This window comes from Vicugna pacos, chromosome 2 (assembly GCF_048564905.1).
Source record: "Vicugna pacos chromosome 2, VicPac4, whole genome shotgun sequence".
In the NCBI taxonomy this organism is placed as follows: domain Eukaryota; kingdom Metazoa; phylum Chordata; class Mammalia; order Artiodactyla; family Camelidae; genus Vicugna; species Vicugna pacos.
Window position 1 is genome coordinate 107,499,945 of NC_132988.1, and position 19,856 is coordinate 107,519,800.

General features: G+C 39.6%; 1 protein-coding gene across 11 annotated transcripts; it reads right to left on the bottom strand.

Moving 5' to 3' along the window:
• Positions 1–425: 425 nt before the first annotated feature.
• Positions 426–19,325, bottom strand: PACRGL (parkin coregulated like). 11 transcript variants are annotated; one of them, XM_072945760.1, is made up of 10 exons: positions 19,184–19,325; positions 15,420–15,487; positions 15,149–15,300; positions 12,685–12,752; positions 11,009–11,099; positions 8,281–8,415; positions 7,692–7,799; positions 5,624–5,665; positions 3,201–3,281; positions 426–723 (listed from the first exon to the last, which is right to left on the bottom strand). In XM_072945760.1, the coding sequence occupies exons 2-10, from the start codon at positions 15,469–15,471 to the stop codon at positions 667–669; spliced, it is 786 nt and encodes a 261-aa protein (XP_072801861.1). In that variant the 5' UTR covers positions 15,472–15,487; positions 19,184–19,325; the 3' UTR covers positions 426–666. The 11 variants fall into 11 exon arrangements, with proteins under 11 accessions (XP_072801861.1, XP_072801876.1, XP_072801868.1 ...); XM_072945775.1 differs by having other exon boundaries at positions 19,147–19,325; XM_072945767.1 differs by lacking the exon at positions 19,184–19,325 and adding an exon at positions 18,865–19,102.
• Between the last annotated feature and the right edge of the window lie 531 nt (positions 19,326–19,856).

The window sequence follows — 19,856 nt, forward strand, 5'->3', positions numbered from 1 at the left end:
CTATGAAATACAAAAATAACATGAATGTAAATACAATTAACACCTAAACTTTAGGTAGTTTTAATAAGTTGTAATAAACAACATATTTATAAGAAAATTTACACATGAAAAATTTTTTTCTTAAACTGGAATACTTTGGAAAGAAAATTCCCCAAGCATTCTACATTGTAAAATATGTATTTACAAAATAATTCACAATGAATTCACAAACGTTTGCCCACTATTTTAAATTTCCATAGACTTGATAAATTTAAAACCCAGGAAATGGAAAATGTCTAAAAATAAGTGCACAGCTACAAACTGATTATAAAAAATTTGTACAAAAACGGCACTAGAAAGTCCATACAAACACATTCACCATAAACCCCAATAATGGCTGTTCACGCAAACCATAAAGATATGAAAAAATAAACCCCACAAGATAGTACTATTATAGAACTTTTTTTTAATAGTTTTCCATCATTAACCATTCTTTTCTTTTTGATGAATAACTTGTACTGTGATTCAGTGCAACTGTGTATACTCATCTGAAGCCAGTAAATAATGAATGGCGTGTGTGATGTACAAAAGAATAAACTGAAGTGACTCGAAAAGGTTCCAGAGATACCCAGTCAGCACTCAGCACCTGCCACCCGGGAGTGAGGAGATTTTTGTTGGCTTCCTTCTTCAGCAGCATATGGAGCAGTATGTTGGAATTTTAGATTTGATGATCATAAGGCTTCCCTGTCAAGAGAAAACAATGTAGCCTCATGAGGACCCTGCAGGGTTCCCCGAACAGGTGTGACATTTGCAGGAGCATGCCTTAAAAAGTGTTCCAAACTCCAAAGAAGCAAAATGGGATGAGAGCAGAAAGATGGAACACAAAGCAGAAACTTTTCCTGAGTTAAATAAAATATAGGTTCTCTCTTAGTGTGTTTTAAAAATATTTAACCAGAGAAGTAGTCAGGAAGCAGAAACGGGTACTTGCACCCAGCTCCGCCAGTCACGTCACTGCCAGATCTTGGGCTAATCACCTCTCGGCACCTCAACTGTTAGATCTTTAAAGGAGGTAACAGTAAAGTCTACCTCTGAAGGCTGCAGTGATGATTAAATGAGTTTAATGTCTAAAATGTACTCAGTAGAGTACCTGTCATGTAAGAAGTTCCCACCGGCTCAATAAAGATTGGGATGTGTGTGAGTATGTGTCTTTTCCAAGACAGATGTACATATCATTTAGAAAGAAAATTAAATCAGGTTAACAGTGAACCAATTTCAAGTTAAGCAGATAGTAAACTGATTAGCTCTAAGAAAATGACACTGTGTCTGTCTGGAACTGATATTTTGGTGTCCCCAGAAGTTGAGTCTTTTTATCATTGTGACACACCCAAGCCCCAAGAAATGAGAAACTATAATATTAAGGAGAATCTATTACAAAAGACTCATCTCCAATATTTAAAGGAAAAGATATGAACATTTAAGTTTTTAGAAAGGAAAGAATATTAATTTCATGATGGATTATCAAGTACCAAAAGCAAGCATAATAATAATAAAAATAATAATTTAAAAAATAATAAAAATAATAATAATTATTATTATTAAGGGAAAGTCTTTGATTTTTGCAATTACATCAATTATTATTAAAATATTATGTAAGACATTAGAAGGAGAGAATAAGAAGAGAAAAAGCCTGATGGAATAAACAATACTTAATAGCCCTTTTAACTTCAAAATCTGTTTAAAAATTCTCGATTAGCATGATTAAAAACTAATGAGACCGAGTGGCAATAAGAGGACTCCCGTGCTAGCTGTCTCTGGGACCCTCGGATTGGTGAGCTACATCCTGTGATCCCCTCCAAGTGCTAGCGCGCTATGTCTAACTTGTAGTTACTCACAAACTATCCCTTCTACACACACACACACACACACACACACACACACACACACACACACACACACACACACACACGAATCCAACCCGCTGGGCCTGCCCTCCTCCCCCCCCCCCGGCTTGCCCATCCCCCACACCGGGCCGCAGGACTTGTGAAAACATCGGGAGAGAGTTTCAGACTGCAAGCCTTACTACATCATTATTTAACACCTGTTTACTCGCATTTCACCAGGAGGAACGGGCAAATTACTCTGCATTCCAATTTTCAGAACAGGAATCACATTTGAAAGCAAGAAGAATTTCCTTTCTGCTGGCAGGGACACTGGATTGACAGTGGGATGATTCTTGGCATCTCAATAAGGTATTGGGAGTGCTAACCCTTGCCCGAGACCCATGCACCAAAAAGAAATCCATTATTTAGTAGAGGAGGGACTGACTTTCTCCTCATAAACTTTATTCTAGGCATTCATCATGAAAATATAATCAATTTAAAAAGTCACTGAAATTAGCCAAATTAGGTAATTTAGGCAACGCTTAAACTAAAACATCTGCCATTTAAAGTTTTTCTCAATCACGCAATTTTTTAATGTAATTAATTCCTTTAGAAAGTACCTACAATGTAAGTCCTGCAATGGTAAGATAATCACGGGCAACTCTATCATTAAGATCTGATTGAACGCAATCCCCAAAACACGATGAGATCACTGCTTTACGGAAATATTTCCAAGAAAAATTCCATTAACCTAGTTATTGACAATACACAGACAGTAATGAAACCCCCCACAACCCTGCATCTTCTTGCAAGTTAGAACAGTCAGCTGAATCCCTCCTCTGCGTGTGCATGTGGGCGAGTTCCAGATCCGTGCTTCTAGACATGACAACGCAGCCACCTGGAAACCTCATCTCAGTCTTTGATGATGCGCAGATTGCAAACGTTTTAGACAGAAAAGGTGGCAAATGAAAGGAAAAAAAAAACCTGTTCTTTAATGAGATAAGTCAATCCTTTTGTCTTCTGAACTTCCCAATGGTCAAAGCAAAAATAAAAATAAAGAAAAAACCTGCATTGCTGTACTACACGGGACGGGGTGGGGGGGGGCACGCGGTCAGCACAGCGGAAGGGCACAGGCCCTACATTCATACAACCTGGGTCTGAGTCCCAGCGCTGAAAAACGGACCTCGCCAAGACAGAAGCCCTGAGCTCTGAAATGAGGTTAACAGCATCAACTCCACACGGCTACCTGTGTCTGAAGTGCGGTAACACACGTTACCCAGTCCGTCTGTGACACGACTTAAGAGTGAACCATTGCGGCTTAAGCAGTAACGTTCTACTCACACTTCCGCCGTGCTGCTCTAGCTTCTGCAACGCACTGCTGATGGGCTCTCTGAATTTCTTGTCCCTTAGTCTCTTGGAGAGCTTTTAAAATAAGATTAAGGGAACAAATGATTTGAAAAGGGAGCATTATTCTCCATAAACATAAGTAAAACTTCACTAAAAAGCAGGCTAACTAGAAATAATACCATTACATCTCAACTGTATAGGAAGTACATAAACCCCACTTGATTTTAGATTTCAAGGCTTCTTTTATGAAGCATCTCGTTAAAATTTGTATATAATAAACACTACTGTTTTTGTTTAAAAAATTTAATTATTTGAAATAATGCCAATCCAACAAAATCTGCTACAGTATTACCATACTGTAAGTTTTGCAGAGTAAGTTTTCTAAGAAACTGCATGCTTCCCCATTTCATAATTTGCAAGAGCATCTGGAAGACTAGGACGGAAAGCTAAGCCTCTAAACACGTTTCCTATAATCAAAAAAGGAAGAGACAACACAGAACAGCGTGTTTACAGGAATAATTAATTCAACAACAGTGACAGGTAAAAGAATCAGACTAAAACCCGCAAGACCGCCTATCGCCCCCAGCCACATCCTGAAGGGGCCTCCTTGGATGGGTGGACCCCTGAGACGGGGGAGCACAGGTGAGAAGAACAGGAGCCAAGAGGGCAATTCAGGTCCTCAGGTACAACTTGTAACTGTGTTCTCCCGATGTCTGCAGAGCTCACCCAAAGACCTGAATGTTCCAGCTAGAGCAGGACTTGCTCATGACTCCACTTTCTGGGGATACAAATGGAGCCCAGGTAAGAATCACTCAGTGACCAAACACAGAGAAAGCCCCCGCCCTAGACTTGGTTTCCAGTTCTTCCCCTTCCCAGACCCGGAAGTTACCCAGGAGGACTTCTCACCATTGAGCACTGAGTAACAGGTCCTTCCAGCCAGGTCGTCAAAGGTTAGGGAGGTCAGAAGAGACTCCCAGAAAGACTTTAAAAATGTGAGAAAAGCAACTCTAAAGGAGGGGACAGGCAGGGCTTATCAATGTCCTGGGGATGGACAAGAAAAAGTACCCCTTACAGGTTTTACGTTTGCTTTCTTCAGACCATGTTCCCCTCGGGCAGGGGACCATGAACCACCACCATAAGAATCACGGGAGATACTCTCTGAAAAAGTAGATTCTTGGTCCCATAATTTTACCAGAATCTCAGGACAAAGGCCCAGGTTGTGTATTTTTAGCAAGATTCCCAGGTGATTCATTTATTTCCTCTTTCAAGTTTGAGGATCCCCATCCTAGGGTCAGACTCTCAGAGCTGAAGCTCAGAAAGGCTGTGACTTATTTTGCATATGAAGAAAATTAGTTGTCTATAGGTTCAGTAACTGGTTTTGAAATTACTTTTCTAGAAGATGAATCATTTCTTCAAATAAACATCTACTGTAGGAGTGAGGCAGGAGGAAGGCGGCAGGGCACAACCGCTAAGAGAATGACATCGCCATCAAGGGTAGAATACAAACTGGTTAGAACCAACTAGGCCCCAGATGGTGGACGATTCCACTCACAGGGGAACTTGAGCTTCATTATACACTCATGGTAAGACATTAGCTGCTAAATGATGCACCACAGGTGCCAAGACAGTTCCCAGGCTGATCATGAAAGGCCGAAAAATGGGTAGGGGCCCAATTCCTGGAAATCCCTGCCCCTTCCCCCAAACAGAACAGAATAATCTCCCACTTGTTAGCATAGGAAATTACCCAGCTCATAAAAACTAGCCACCCCCACAACCCAGGGCTGCTCTCCCTGCTGAGAAAGACCATATTCTGTCTAGGGAGGGTGTATCTTGCTAAATAAGCTCGCTTTCACTTTCCTGTGGGAGACAAGGGCCTACTCTCTGGTAACAGAGATCTATGAGTCGTGAAAATGGAGCCCCGGGGCTGAAGGGGGAGGGGTGGAGTGGGGTGGGTGAGGGAGGAAGGGAGCCCTCCAGCGCCTCGATGGAGCCTCAGGGCACAGGGCACGCAGCTAACAGACCAGGGCCGAATCCCCACAGGTCCTGTTCCCAAGGCCTCTCCTCTGTGGAATACCACAGGGGCCTCCCCCAGGTGAAGGGAAGAGGCCCGTTCAGTCAGTCCGTGTCTCAGGAAAAGCAGAGCTCGGGGGAGAAAAGTGAGTGAACAAAGATTAACTCAAGTGTCCCAGAAAGGCTTCAAAAAACTAGTTCTACCGTTAATTGCTGATCTGGCCTTTTCTCTCTGTCACAATGTGCAGGAAGCAAAGGCTCTGGTCCTCACCAGCCCCCAGTCTGGGGAGGAGCCTTCTCCTCACGCACGGCTTCCTCTTCACCCCACCCAGCTCTCTTGGTGCCTGTCCTTCTACTTACTTCTCCCCAGAAACAAAAACCAGTCTCCACGGGGGCGGGGGGCATACCTGCTTTTGTTGAGCGCCACGTTCCCATGCCTTACACAGTACCTGCCACAGCATGGGCGGGCAGAGAGCAAGAGATTTAGGTTAAACTGCTGAACATCTGACCGAAGCAATCAATCTAAAATGAGTCATTCTATGTATTGGCGTGAAATTCCTGTCGTCAGTCAGCCACGACCCAACTCGCTGACCCAACGGCGATAAGCAAGTACCTGCCAGGATTCTCCTCCTTCTCTCCTCCGACTTCCTGTATGTTGAGGTGTGAGAGTCTGTTCTCACTGTGTCTTCTCCCCACCAGACCCAAGGTGAGACTTTGAGACAGGAGGGAAGGGGGCAGGGCACAGCCATTCAAGGACTGACAGCAATTAACACCAAAATGGTGGAAGATTCAACTCCCAGGAGGCCTTGAGGATTAAGATGGTGGGAAGTTTGATTTCTAGCAGGCCTTGTGCTTCATTATATGCTCATTGTAACATATTAGCGTGCTAAATAACATGCCCACAGGCGCCATGACAGTCCCAAGGCTGACCACAAAAGGTCAAAGAGTGGGTGGTGGCCCACTTCCTGGGAACCCCAGCCCCTTCCCCAGGGTAGGTGGAAGAGCCCTCCCCCTTGTAGGAGTGTGAAGCTACTGAGCCCGTAAAAACTGGCAACACCACGCCTCATGGCCTTTCTTTTGCCTTTTGAAACAGCCTACACTCTATGCAGTATGTATCTCTCTAAATAAACCTACCTTTACTCAGCTGTGGCTCACTCCTGAATTCTCTCCCGCGTGAAGCCAAGGACCTACACTAGGTCTCAGTGGAGACCTAGGACATGGCCCTCCTCACGTCCCACATCCGTTTTTTCCTGCAGCAGCTTTATCTCCTACCACTTCTAACCTCAGCACACCAACTTTCACCACACCTCCCTCCCACTTCTGATGGGCTTAGCCAGATGGTTCCTGGGGTGTCTTAGCCCATCTGTAGAAGAAATTAAAAATACAGTTCTAGGATCTCTCAGGTGGATGGGTCCAAGAAAAAAGTAGAACTATTACCAACATACACATCTCGGTTCTGAACTACAGAGGATCCACAGGGAGAAGTCCTAGCTTCAGGTATCCCAGCCAGGACCTTAATCTTTACATCAGCATGTGCAGGAAAGGAGTAACTTTGCATAAAGAAAGGTTTGGACCTTGCTCCTGGATGGAAACTGCTAAGCTCTTGGAATATCCTGCCAGATGAGAGTGTTGTTTACCTGGGGCCTTGGGCCACACAGACAGTCAATGCCAACAGTGTGACTTACAGTGGGGCCTTGGGCCACAAACAATTAGTTCAATTCCAGAGAGACTGGAGACTAAGGTCAACAGGGGGACAGGCGGTGATGCCATGACAAACTGCAGTGAGAACCCTGGACACCCAGGCTTAAGTGAGCTTCTGCGCACCTCCTTCCTTAGCCAATTTTAATCTGTTCTTTCATTGTGATAAAATGTAACAGTGAATAATACCTTTTCTGAGTTTCATGAGTCCTTTCAGCAAATTGTTCAGCCTAAGGGTGGTCTTGGTGACCTCCTGAATTGCACAGTGCCCCCAGTACATGTTTGTGATAGTGTTAAACTACCCCTAACGGGAAAACGTCTCATCCTGAATGTTACTTACAGACTCACTAAAACTTACAATGTAAAACAAAGAAAAAGGAAAAAAAAAGGTGAAAAACAGCTTTGGCAATATCCAATTACACAAGAATACGTATAAGCTCTGCTTACAGTTCACAGCTAATCAGCTCGGGTATGGTATGATTACACTGTTCATTAATTTTTGTCCATTCAGCTCTTCCTTACTTTCATTTTTACTTCTGCTTATTATTATTATAACTCTAAGTTTTGCTCATGTACATGAGTTCATTTTAAAAAAAAAGTAAAGAGAATACTGTCCACTAGTAAAAATGTTCTATGAATAACTAGGTCTGACATCTATATTTTTTGGTTAGGATGATGAGTTTTTTTTTTTTTTTAATCATTTTAATGATTAACTGGAAGCCATTACAGCACGAGGAAATACATATACACACTCACTCTAATCTTTTCAGTACTTACACTTGTAAGCAGATGTTTCAGATGGTCATTTAGAGAAGGACCAACGACGACACTTAACTGCACCAGAGCATTCAGTCCTCTTTCAAACACTTCATCATCCAAATGGACCTGTGGAGGTTGGTTGGTTAGGGGAGCATGGGTGTCATGGGCAGAGAGGGAAAGAGAAAAAGGAGGGATTTGTAAGGAGAAAGGACAAGCAGGTGGAGAAAAAAAGACTGAACATTCAAAATTAGAAGATAATCAACCAAACACAGAATTTTAGAAATAACCTTTAGCACAGGACACCCAGAAGCAAATAACCAATTTTCAGCTTGACCGAAACATTAATTAAAATACATTGCAGCATACAGAAAGGCTGATTTGAAGTTCATTATTTTCTCTAATTACTCAAGATGTCCCTTTTTACCTTTAGTACATCCTCTAAAGGTGTTTTCCAGTAAGTAATCACCTGACCCTGAGTAACACTGGCCTAATTCTGCACACACATCAAAATCACAAGCAAAGAACAAATTTGCATATAATTTGGAGGAAAAAAGACATATTATATTCTAAATGTACCATAAAAAGTCTAAAGGAATAAAGGACACACCAGGGCCGCCTTCAGCACAGGAATCAGTCTAGGAAGCAAAGGCACAGCTTTCTCAGGAGCACCTGCCACCAAAAGTAATTCTCTAAACCCCTCCTTTGACACAAAGGTGTAAGGATGTTTAGTCTCTCTCAGACCCTGCCGAAACAAAAACAAAAACATGACTTACTACCCATTTAGTGATGTTAATGGCAAAAAAAAAAAAAAATCACTCCTTACTACTGTAAGTGAGAATCAAGTTTTACTATCATTGTTTTCCTATTAGTGAAATATAATTTCAGGAATTACAATTTCAGTTAAACTAAGAAATTGTGGAACATATGACAAACACGTGACAGGAAGGATCTCTAACCAAAGAAAGAAGGAAGGGAAAGAGTAAGAAAAAAAATGAAAGGAATAGGAAAAAACAGAGGAGAAGCAAAGAAAAATAAAAGAAATAAAGAAAAAGAAACTAAAGGAAAAAAGAGAAGAGAGAAAAAGAAGTGGGATGGGAGGGAGAAGAAAGGTAAACAAAAAGAAATACAGAGAAGAAAAGGAAAAAAACTCACCAGGGCACCAAAAACATGCTGTATATACTCCCAAACACTGCCTGAAATCACAGCAAATTAGTCTAAAATGTATGTTCATAAACTCCACTTTATGAATGCATAATTACTGGACCCCCTACCTTTTCGGTGATTTTGCAACCTGCTTAATGAGTTTCTAAAATACTACATTTCCTTCGTATTTAAATACTAAGATATTTAGAAGACATATCTTATACTATGTTTAAAATGCACTGTAAAATTTCAAATGTCATTTTTAACATCAGAATGTCAAAATACTAAAAAAACCCCAAACCTGGGTGACCCACTTCTCACTATGCCTTTCATCCTAAATGCATTAGGAACAATTAGACAGTACTCTTTCGATTTAACTGATCACTTTGAATCAGGATAAAAGACCCATCAGGTTTTGTGCGTGAAAAGATAAAAACAAAGAAAGCAACAGCAATATTCCCTCAGCCTGACTAATTATTATCCGTGAACAAGTATAACCAGCCCCAGGCTCATGCCTAAAAATATTGCTTTTCAACCAATTTGTCCTTTAAACCAAACTGTCTGCTTCCAAATGGGGATCAAACGCTTCCTCTTTCCTAGATGCCATCATGCTTTTGAAAACTACGCTGCTAAGCACACTGGCACCACCTTGAACACAGCCTCTGCGGTCTTAGGAGCGTCCCTATCCTGCTGATTTTAGAGATGAGGAATCTCAGGTGAAGAGGTGAAATGGATTTCAGCAGTGGTGGCGCTGTCACTACTTCCCCATTATTAAATGAGCAGGGGGGAAGGCTAAAACTTTACCCAGTACTGAAATAAAAGCACAGGAGTTTAGAAAACAGGTATTTAAAATAAACTAAGCTCAGAGCCCCAAATTAAAGCACTCCCCCTACTCTGTGATTAGCTAGAATATGCTTTCAAAGGTATCATAGTTTTGATTCATCTAAAAAACTGTATGTAAAAAATTTAAAGTTTAAAAAAGAACTTGTGAAACGTTAGAACATCTTTAGTTTTTAATACCAAGTTTAAAAGTTTTTGATTCAAATTTAATTTCAAAATAGATTACCCATAAGACACACAGCTTATTATACCAAAATAATTCTGCAAGCTGAGGTATAAATTAAGAAAAGCTAAGACCTAAAATAACTTGGCAGTCTTCAGTAGTAACTATTGTGTCCATTTAAAAGGTTAAATACACTTGGAAAACTACAGGAGGAATTAGATATTCTAAGGATTAACTACAAATAAGAAATCTCAATCAGCAAAAGTATCTACTTTCTCTGCTCTGTTGCCACCTGGCCCTCCCCAGTGTTCTACAAGAAAAGCAAATGTTTTTTGTCTGAGTTTTTTCACTGTCACATTTTTATTTAGATTACTTACTACTATATGACTTAACCTAGAGGCATTGCCTATTTAAATTAATAAATTTAGGCACAAATTGAAAGACTAGTTTAATAGCAACAACAACGAAAATGATTCTTAACTCTTAAAGAAGATAAGTTATCTAAAAGTTTAACTATAAGACAACTGGTTAATTCATTTCTCAACTTCTGATTCTATAAAGTTATAAATAATAAAATCCACAGAAGATATCATTGACTCACTTCAAGCTTATACTCTGCCACCTTTTTTCCTGACACAAATGTTAAACAATATAAAGGAATCTATCAGAGGTTTTTCTAAAATCCTCTACAAAAACCATCTCCATGATATTCTACTTCAAATGTACAAGTAGGCAAAAGTCCAGAGAACTCTCCAAAAGAATGTTTAGTAGTTAATATCAGTTCCCTAAGAAGCATATCATGTTAAACATGACTGGTTCTATAAAAAGGGACCACTAGTCATTGTTATCTGATGCAGTATAAGTTTAAACACCGGATGTTCTCTTGATTTAACTAGTTCAATAGGATTCCAAGCACTTTTTAAATAATTAAATATGAACATTTCATCCACTTATCTACAAATCCCCATGCAGACTCATTTCATGTTTATAAAGCTGGTTAATCAGTTTCTAATAAACATATAACAATCATAATTAGTTCCTAAGGGAGCATGGTGTTTTAATGTCTGTTGTTTGGCTTTTATTTCAAAAGTAAAGAATGAGATTTACTAATGAGTTACAAGATAACACTTAATGCAATTAAAAAAAATTTTCCCCATAAACATTCAGAAAGGATAGAGTGTTTATTTACCTCAGCTAAAGTAATAAGAAGAGGATCAAATGGAAGATTTTCAGGAGGACACTCCCACTGTAATCTGTGTTTTACTGAACCATGGACCAATCTAAAATATAAAAGCGAACGTAACAAAAGCAATATAATTATTATATATTAAGCAGTGATTATCTAAAATATACATATTCTTTCTAGAACATAACCATATTAGAATTATTTTGTAAATACCAGGACCTTAAATATTACGAAAGCATCCTATAAAGCAATAATATACACTTGTATTTATAACCCTGCAAATTCATACTCTCTCAACAAAATTATTTGGTGGCAAAACTAAACAATTCCACATTTGTTAAGTCTACAGTTTTGGAGTTCAAGCACGTTGCTATTTGTGTCTTAATGCAAACGTTACATTTGATATGTTACAGTCATAATTATAACAAAATAGGTAACCTGTAGACAAACCTATAGCAAGCATATCACAAAATACACAAACAAAATGTAATAATTAGAAATAATTTTTTAATAAGTGACATTATTTTTCAGATATAGATCATTTCACTCTAATGCGAATAATCTAAAGGCAAGCCAGGTTTTGTCCCTGTTAAAGAGAACACAGAGGCCAGGAAGGTGAGACGGCCATGCAGGGTGACTGAAGTGCTATCCCCTTGAATTAGAGCCACTGCTGCTGCTTCTTTTTTAATGGCCTTTATTGAGGCATAACTAACATGAAATAAAAGGACGTCGTTGTGAAGTGAAAAGTTGGTAAGTTTTGATGTATGAATACATCCGTGGAACCATCATCACACTCATGACCATGAACTTATTCATCCCCCTCAGCTGTCACTTCACAATCCTTCTCCAATGCTCTCAACTTGACACCCTCTTTTGTGTAATTTTCATAATATCAAGAAGCCTCAGTAACATTGTTTTTTAGCAATAACAAATTGCTCGGAGGGAAGGAGGTATAAAAACCTTAAAAGAGTTTCAAGTACAAAATGGTAACAACAAGAAATTAAAGAATGCTTCCTAAGCTTATTTTTCACCCATAGTCCTTCAAATCTGAAAATAGCATTAAAAACTACATTCCTTGAATTTTAGAACAACAGCAATAACAACAAAAAGAACGTTGTGATTCCACAACATCTACAATGAAAACAAAATTTTCTATTACCCAGAACAGGATAAAACTGGATATACTTAGAAGACATTAACGTTTCTCAGTATTGAAATCTTAAAATGATATCACTCTATTAGTAACCTGTATTGTTTTCTTTAAAATAGTTTTGATGTCTGTCCAGAAAGGTCGCAAGAACTGTATCAAAAGTAAACAAAACAGCTATATATATTCATTACGAAATATAATTTCAATAAATATAAACTTGCGATTTTTGAAATTTTGAACTTTTAAAATATAATTTCAAAAAATCATTTCAGAAACTGGTTAATTCAATTTCTTAAATTATTTGTTGGTTTACGTAGATTTATCAGTAACCCTATGTTGGAATTAAGATGATTCTCTTCAACAATGTCCCAGGATCTATACCAATCCAACAGCCAAAGTATGAGTAAGTCACCTTCATTCCAACCTCCCTAGTAAATAAAACTTTCAGTACATTTAAACTGAAAACTGTATTAATTTTACTCAATTTTTTTGAATAATATAGTCAGTTACGACTTGCATTGATTTTTACCTGCAAGGAATGCCTCCTTTAGAGTAAATTGCTGCAAATGCAGACGGGGCTCGTGACTGTTCACCAAACTGAAACAAAAATGACAAGAATACAGTAAACATTACTATCACCTCCACTTTGTGATATCTTATCAATTTTAATTCTGCTGAGGCTGGAGGCAAACGGACACCCTGACTTCCAAGTCACAGCGCCTGTATCCAGTGCATCATTCTACTCAGAAAGGTGGCTGAGAAACACGCTCAGTCCTCTCAATACTGAAACCACAACCATAGCAGCATTTTGTATATTCCCTTTTATCCTTGTTTCAGAAGACTGGAAGGTAGCAGAAACCATGTATAAAATAAACATGCTGTAGACAAATAGTATTAAATATAAATACTATAAACAAACACAGCAAAGGTAACACACTCTTCCACCCCTCCCCATCTGTGACGTTTAAGGTGAGGGCTAAGTGGAGACAAGGTGTCAAGTACAGAGCAAGGATGTTTGTTTTCACCCTCTAGCACATCTCTTACTTGTGCTCCACTCAAACATGAATAGTTGGATGGTCAGAGAACCTGTAGTTTCTCCAATCTGGTTTTAAGCTTCTACAAAAATCAAAGGCTGAGGATGAGCAGGGGTGATAGAGCTGAAGACAGAGCAAGACTCTCACCAACACTTGCCCTGATGTGTCTGCCTGGATATATAACTTCCCAACTGCCAGCTTTTCTATCTATTATTTTAAGAATAAATTAATTCTGTACGTACTCTCAAAGACAATTTAAAAGATGATCAATCACAGTAGCTATGCAATCACAGCTTACATAACTTCAATATAACTGATTAAAGAATTGAGGCACAAAAAGTAAGTATTTTACTACGTGGTTCTTTGAATATAATCAAATGAAACACAGTTGTCTAAATTACAAAATATAAACTTACTAACCTCTTTTAAAGATATAACTAGCTAAGAAAAATTTTTTAAGTCACATTCAGTAATTGAAAAATGTACTTAAATGTTTAAGTTTAGAATTAACCCTTTTCCCTCTGGAAAAGCACTTATGTTTTAAGTAAAGATACATAAATGACATTTCATTAAAATATGGTATTCTAATAGAAGATTAATGTGTCTTAGCTCAATCCATGTTCTGGGTGACAAGTGACAGCAATACTAATGTTTCATTTATCTAATTATAATTTGTGCTGAGAAAAACGTAAGTTTTAAAAATCATGTTTAAGTAAGATACTTAAAATTTAGGCACATTAAAGCACAAAAATTTTAAGTGTATAAATCAGTGAATTCTCAAAAAGTGAACACACCCATGTAACAACACTCAGGTGGAAACCCTGAACGCCACCAGTGCCCTAGGAGCCTCCGCGGCATCTCCCCCAGCGCCTACCCACCCCTCCCTGAAAGCTAACCACCATCCCGGCTTCCAACGGATTTGTCCTGGATTGGAAGCTTCTGTATCTCTTAGACATGGTCTTTTCTAATATACCCTGTTCTCAGGTCAAATCATTATTTCCCAAAGGCTTTCCTTAATTTTTAATAAAATTTAAGAGGAGGGCCGCTCAATCCTACTACTTAGTTTTTCCTTAAAGAGAGGAAGAAAATTGAAGCGTCACCATAAATGCCCTCAACTAAATATGAGAAAAGGAAGCACCGACAAGGAGGTATCAGGACACTCTTCAGGTGTTCGAGTTCCTTGACGCTGAAACTTACAGAAAGAAGCAAAGGAACATACATGCTTAAACTATTTTCTAGTTTTCTTTTATAAAGTTAGACAATCTCCTTCTGCCTTTGGATAGTTCACTGCATCCTTTCCTAAGGAACTGCCAGATTTTACCTGCCCTCAAAGTCCACATCTCAGCCACTCTCATAGTCCCCTTTAAAGGCTGACACCATTATCATCTTACCCTCTGTAAGGCTGGTTACCATCTGGTGTTGCCACCCAAGTGTGTTCACTTTTTGGATAATCCACTGACCTAGAAACTCACAATTATGCACTTCTATGTTTGTTAAATGTGATTAAGTTGCTGTGAGAAGGCAAAAGAAAGCGAGTACTGTGGTTACGAATTCTGCTGGAGCTACTTTATAGATCACAGGGAAATAGTCAGAGATCTTTATGCAACTATGAAAGCATGTAATTCATCCTACGGCAATTGAATGCAAGTTTATTCATTGATATTAGGAAGTATAATAACCATAGTAAATAAAAAAAAGAAAATGAATACATAATTTACTTTAGACTCCACAAGAGTCATCTATGAATGTGCTAGGATGTACCATAACTGGTTAATTTCTACTTTATCCCTCATTTCCACACTCACAACACTATCTCCATTCTTCACCATGGTCATCATATGCCTTCCTTCACCACTAGCTTAAAACTGACAAACAAAAGGAACTTGGGAGAACACGCAGAATGGCTCAACAGAGTATAAGTGCCTATTACTCTGAGTCAGGAATCTCTTCTGTACCTACCGGGTTAATTGTTTTAGGGTTCAGTTTATCACTTGGTCGAGGATGAAGTTTTCTTGCAGGTTCTGGAGAACTGGTTGACGATGACGATTTGCTTTGTGGAACTGTAGTCCTTTGTTTTATTTGTGCACTTGATGATCTTTGATCACAGTTATCTGGGAAAAAAAACAGAACACCAACAAAAAAGAGGTGAAAGCTCTCTGTGCATCCACTGTATAAAATAACATGTCGTTAACAAAATTCACCTCTTCGTTTAAAAATCAACATTCCATACCTGTCACTCTGTTCCTCAGCTGCACGCCTCTCTGGCACTCTGATTTCTGCATGGCTTCCCTTTCACTCCTGCAGTTAAATGAAACTTGATTTCACCATTTCTGGGGAGGAGGATTCACTGACAATATAAAGACCCAACAGGACAGAGTAGGAAATACAGTAAAAGAACCACTAAAAAGGTATGGTATGGAGCAAAATATCTGAAAAGCCAATAAGAAAATATGAAATTGCATCAACTCCAATAATAATAAAAATATCAGAAATTAAAAACCATCTGTAAGAAAGTGAGATGTATAAAAATATGCACTTTCCCATCCAAATTGTCAAAATACACATTTAGAAACTCACTGTAATCCTCTGGCTCTATTCAGAAAATACAGACTGATTTCTGGAAAAAGTGGTTGGCACATCCCCTACTGTCTCCGTCTTTTCTGGCCTCCATACTCCTAAAGCTCTGAATGCTAACATCAAGCCCTACTTTTCCAGTGACATAATGAACTCTCCACTAAATGCACTGTAAGTTTCTTAAACTGAACATAACCAAAACTGAGATTACCACAGAGGTTATGAACCCCTTGTCACTCCAAGGTACCACCAGTTTTCTGGTCCCTTAGGCTGAAAAATTTGGGAACACTGATGTCTCTTTTTCCTCCACTTTCTATACTCAGTGCTACAGATGTGATCAATGTGTGATGAGGCAGAAGGAGCTTCAGGCTCAGATCTGGGTCTACATTTCATCTCTATCAATTACAGCTTTATGAATTTAGGCAGATTATTTAAATCTCCCTAAGCCTCGATTCCTTGACCTATTAAAAAGGGGGAGATAACACAAGCCTATCAAAGCTGTTACTGAAGAGTAAATAAGATAATATATTTACTTGCTCACCCAGTAAATGGTGGTTCACTTCTTCCTCTTTCACAATTTCCTCTTTTCTGCTAACGGGAGGGCTCTGGTTCATGGTGATTTCCAGCCTAATCAAATTATTTCAAGGAATCTTCCACCACACATACCCCAACTCACACACTCAAATGCCTGCTGGCATTTCTAGGTCTAGCTCCCATCCCAAGTTCCACGCAGCCTTTTCTGATCTTGTTTCTACTGCTTCCTTCTTTTTCTACTTGATTATTTCGTTCCCCCATTTATCTGACACTCCAATTATTCTTCCATTAGAGCACTTCCCACTTTAAGTCTTTAATATAGTCACTCTATACACACACACACACACACACACACACACACACAAACCACCCATTAACTACACTGCAAGATCTTCTCTTAAGGCAACACAGGTAAAGTCCAAGTCCTCTTCCACTTCCAAATGACAGCTTTTCAAATATTTGAGGACATGACTCTCAACTGCTCGGCTTTCTCTTCTTCAGGATTAACACTGATGCTTTCTTAAATGATTCCTCACATGAGATGATTTTAATTTACTTGACAAATTAGAAATCTTCACAAGGAGGACAAAGTTCCATGCAGTAACACTCAGCCCCAAAATATTTCAAATAGGCTGTGACCAGATCAAAGTACCTTGTAAAGATACACTAAATGTAAGATTATTTCTGTACACAGAATAATTTTAAATTTCAATTTTCTTGATTTAATACATTGACCTAATTTTCTCATCTTCCTTCCAGCAGAGGAATTAACTCCTCAGTATCACACATCACATTCATCCCAAAGGCATTGTCTAGAAATATGGTAATTAATAGCTCGCTTAAGTTGTCAGATAATATTCTCAGAGAAGCAAAGGCTGGCTTTAATTATGTCGACCTAATATTGCATTTCAGTGATTATTCAACAAGTATTTACTATTGTACTTAGTTTCTGTTTTGAGAAGCTCCTGATGGGGAACAGTATGATCTAAGTTTCTGTTAAAAAAAAAACAAAAAACAAACAAAAACCTATGTCAAGGAAATTTGAGTTTCCTCAAGTCTGGGAATAGAGTAACAATCTACCCTAAAAGCTGATGAAGACTAGTAAGCTAATATATGTAAAACATTTAGAGAAGCGCTTGGCACACAGTTTTAGCTATTAGCATATTCTTTATAATGGTACAAAGTGGGTTTTTTTAGTATTATTAACAATAGTGTAACTAATGTAACTTAATGTTTCCTACTTTTTGAAAATTTTGTTTTAACAGTTGTGCTGTCAATTTGAAGATCTGATTTAAGTTCAGCTTCTTGTGGTTGTCAATTGTCATAGCTGTCAAGATGCATCACAAAGATGCCTACACACAAACACAGAAAGAGGACAGTTCACCACACCAAACCTTGATGCACATTTTTCAACACTACCTACCAATTCTGCAGAAGTTTTTGTTGGAACAACTCAGTTTCTATCTTCCTTTATGTCAAATAGCTGTTCTTGTAAGGTACTAATGGGAAAGTGCTGCGTTATATTTTTGAGTAAGTTCAAGAAGCCACTGAAACCCTTCCTTTGAAAAACCTGTTAGAAAATTGAGCTTCCAAAGGAAGTCTACAGGATAGTTTTTATGTGTAATATAATTATGTAATTTTCAGCAACAATATCAAAACATACACACACAAGGATGCAAACATTTCTATGTCCATTTTCAAAACACCCTATGTTAAAGAGATTCTTTCCAAATCAGTTAGTTTTTTATTGTTAAAAGTACCACCCTTTACCTTAAAGACAACTTAAGTGTGCTCAACTTTGAAAAATAACATACATCTGGGAACATGCCACTGACAGCAAACCTGGAGCATGAGTTGTTTGTAAAGGAAAAAAACTTAATTCATTTTACACTCAACTCTTTTGAGTGCTTTTTCATTAACACGTGGAGGGTGGTGTAAAGGGATAATGGTGGAAGGAAGTGAAAAAGTAAGAATTATTCTGTATTATACATACTATGAAGGTCACCCCGCATTCTTTTATAAAACAATATGGATTCTAAAAAGACACGAGAAGCCATAAAACCACTTAACCCCAACACCTAAACTATGTCACAACACCAGAGAGCAAACAAACCAAGCAGGGCCCCACTGCTGCGGGTCATCTACAAGGGGTTATAGGCATCTGCGTCAATGCTAGGAAAGCACACTTCTCTTTCATTGCTTTGGACAGTTCATATAACCTCCTTTTCCCACTTGCATTTTCTTCCCGCATCTGGCTTTGAGACCACTGCACTGAACTACTTGCTAAACTACTTGCTAAATGCTCAGAGGCAGGGTCCACATTTTTTTCCCTACTCTCTAATCTGGTGTTTGGAAAGTTCCAAAAAGTGTAATAGGAGCCCCTCTAAAGAAGCTGTGATCCATCTCTAAGGCTCCTTCGAATTCCAAAGAACGGAGAAACAGCTCAATATCCACCTACCCAATCCCTTTTCACCAAAAAGTAATTCCAAAGAGCCAGTAGTAAGGGTCTTCTATCTGCCTTCCATTTTCCTAGCCCTCCCTCTCCAACACCATACATTTCTAAATACCTAAGACCATTCAGGGCCAAGTTGTCGTCAAAGTTAGAAAATGAGGAGGTAGTGGAGGGAGGAAAAAATGGAGATGGTTGGGGAGAGTGGGGTAAAGGCGGCCAGTTTCAATTAAGGCCGACAAAAGCAACTCTTGGCCAAAGCCCGACCAGGAAGGAAGCGCTCTTGAATGAAGTTCAGCATCTCCAAGCTCCTTAGCAACGGGGTCCGCCGGCCCTAGCAACAGGCCAGCGAGGAAGCCGCCTGCGCCGAGAGTGCGGGGGGCACCGCGGCTCCCCGCACCTGCGCGCGGCTCACGGCTCCAGAGACCCGTTCCTACCGCTTCTCTCCCGCCGGGATCCGCGCACCAGCCGCCACCCCACGTGGGGATTTTGCCCGGTACACTCTCGGCCAACAGCCACCGGTCCCGCCAACGGCCTCCGGGGAACTCGGAACGTGAGGCTTCACAGGGCCCCCGGATCTGGCGGCGCCGCCGGTGACGTCAGACGCACGCTGCGTCCTCTAAGCCAATAGCAGGGACGTCTCATGCGCGCCCCGCGGAGAAGCGTTGCCCTGGCAACGAGGCGCCAGGTGTTAAAAGGGCAGCCGGAGAGCTTTAGAAGCGCTTTCTCCGGTAACAAAGGGGCAGTTGGTGGAGGGTCTTTTCAGAAAGAGAGGGCTGAGGGGCAGAGAGCACAGGCTCGGAGTACCTGCGCCGCAGCCTCTTCCCAGTCCGCGTGCTTAAATCTTAACAGTTCCCTTGCACACTGACCATAACTCAGTGGTCTCCGAGTATCTTGCCCTAAATCCTCTGAGGGCTGAAGACCACGAAGTCCCTCCCCAAAGTCTTCTGCAGAGAGGACCAGAGCCGTCTTCCTGCCTAGCTGTGGAATTTCGTTTCTTGTTTTACTAATTCATAGGCTGTTGCAGTCAGCTACAAAATACATCCGTATTTTAATTTGAAAACGTGTGTTTTTCTACGCCAGATTGTTTTAATAATAAAACAGATGCTG

What these genes read in the sequence shown, in the direction of transcription:
- PACRGL (XM_072945760.1), bottom strand. Translation starts at nt 15,471, where the DNA reads ATGCAGAAATCAGAGTGCCAGAGAGGCGTGCAGCTGAGGAACAGAGTG. An exon ending in CTGTGCTGAAGGCGGCCCTG is followed by an intron (nt 7,800 to 8,280) that starts GTGTGTCCTTTA and finishes CAACCTCCACAG; the next exon opens with GTCCATTTGGATGATGAAGT. An exon ending in GTGGCGCTCAACAAAAGCAG is followed by an intron (nt 3,282 to 5,623) that starts GTATGCCCCCCG and finishes TTATTTTAAAAG; the next exon opens with CTCTCCAAGAGACTAAGGGA.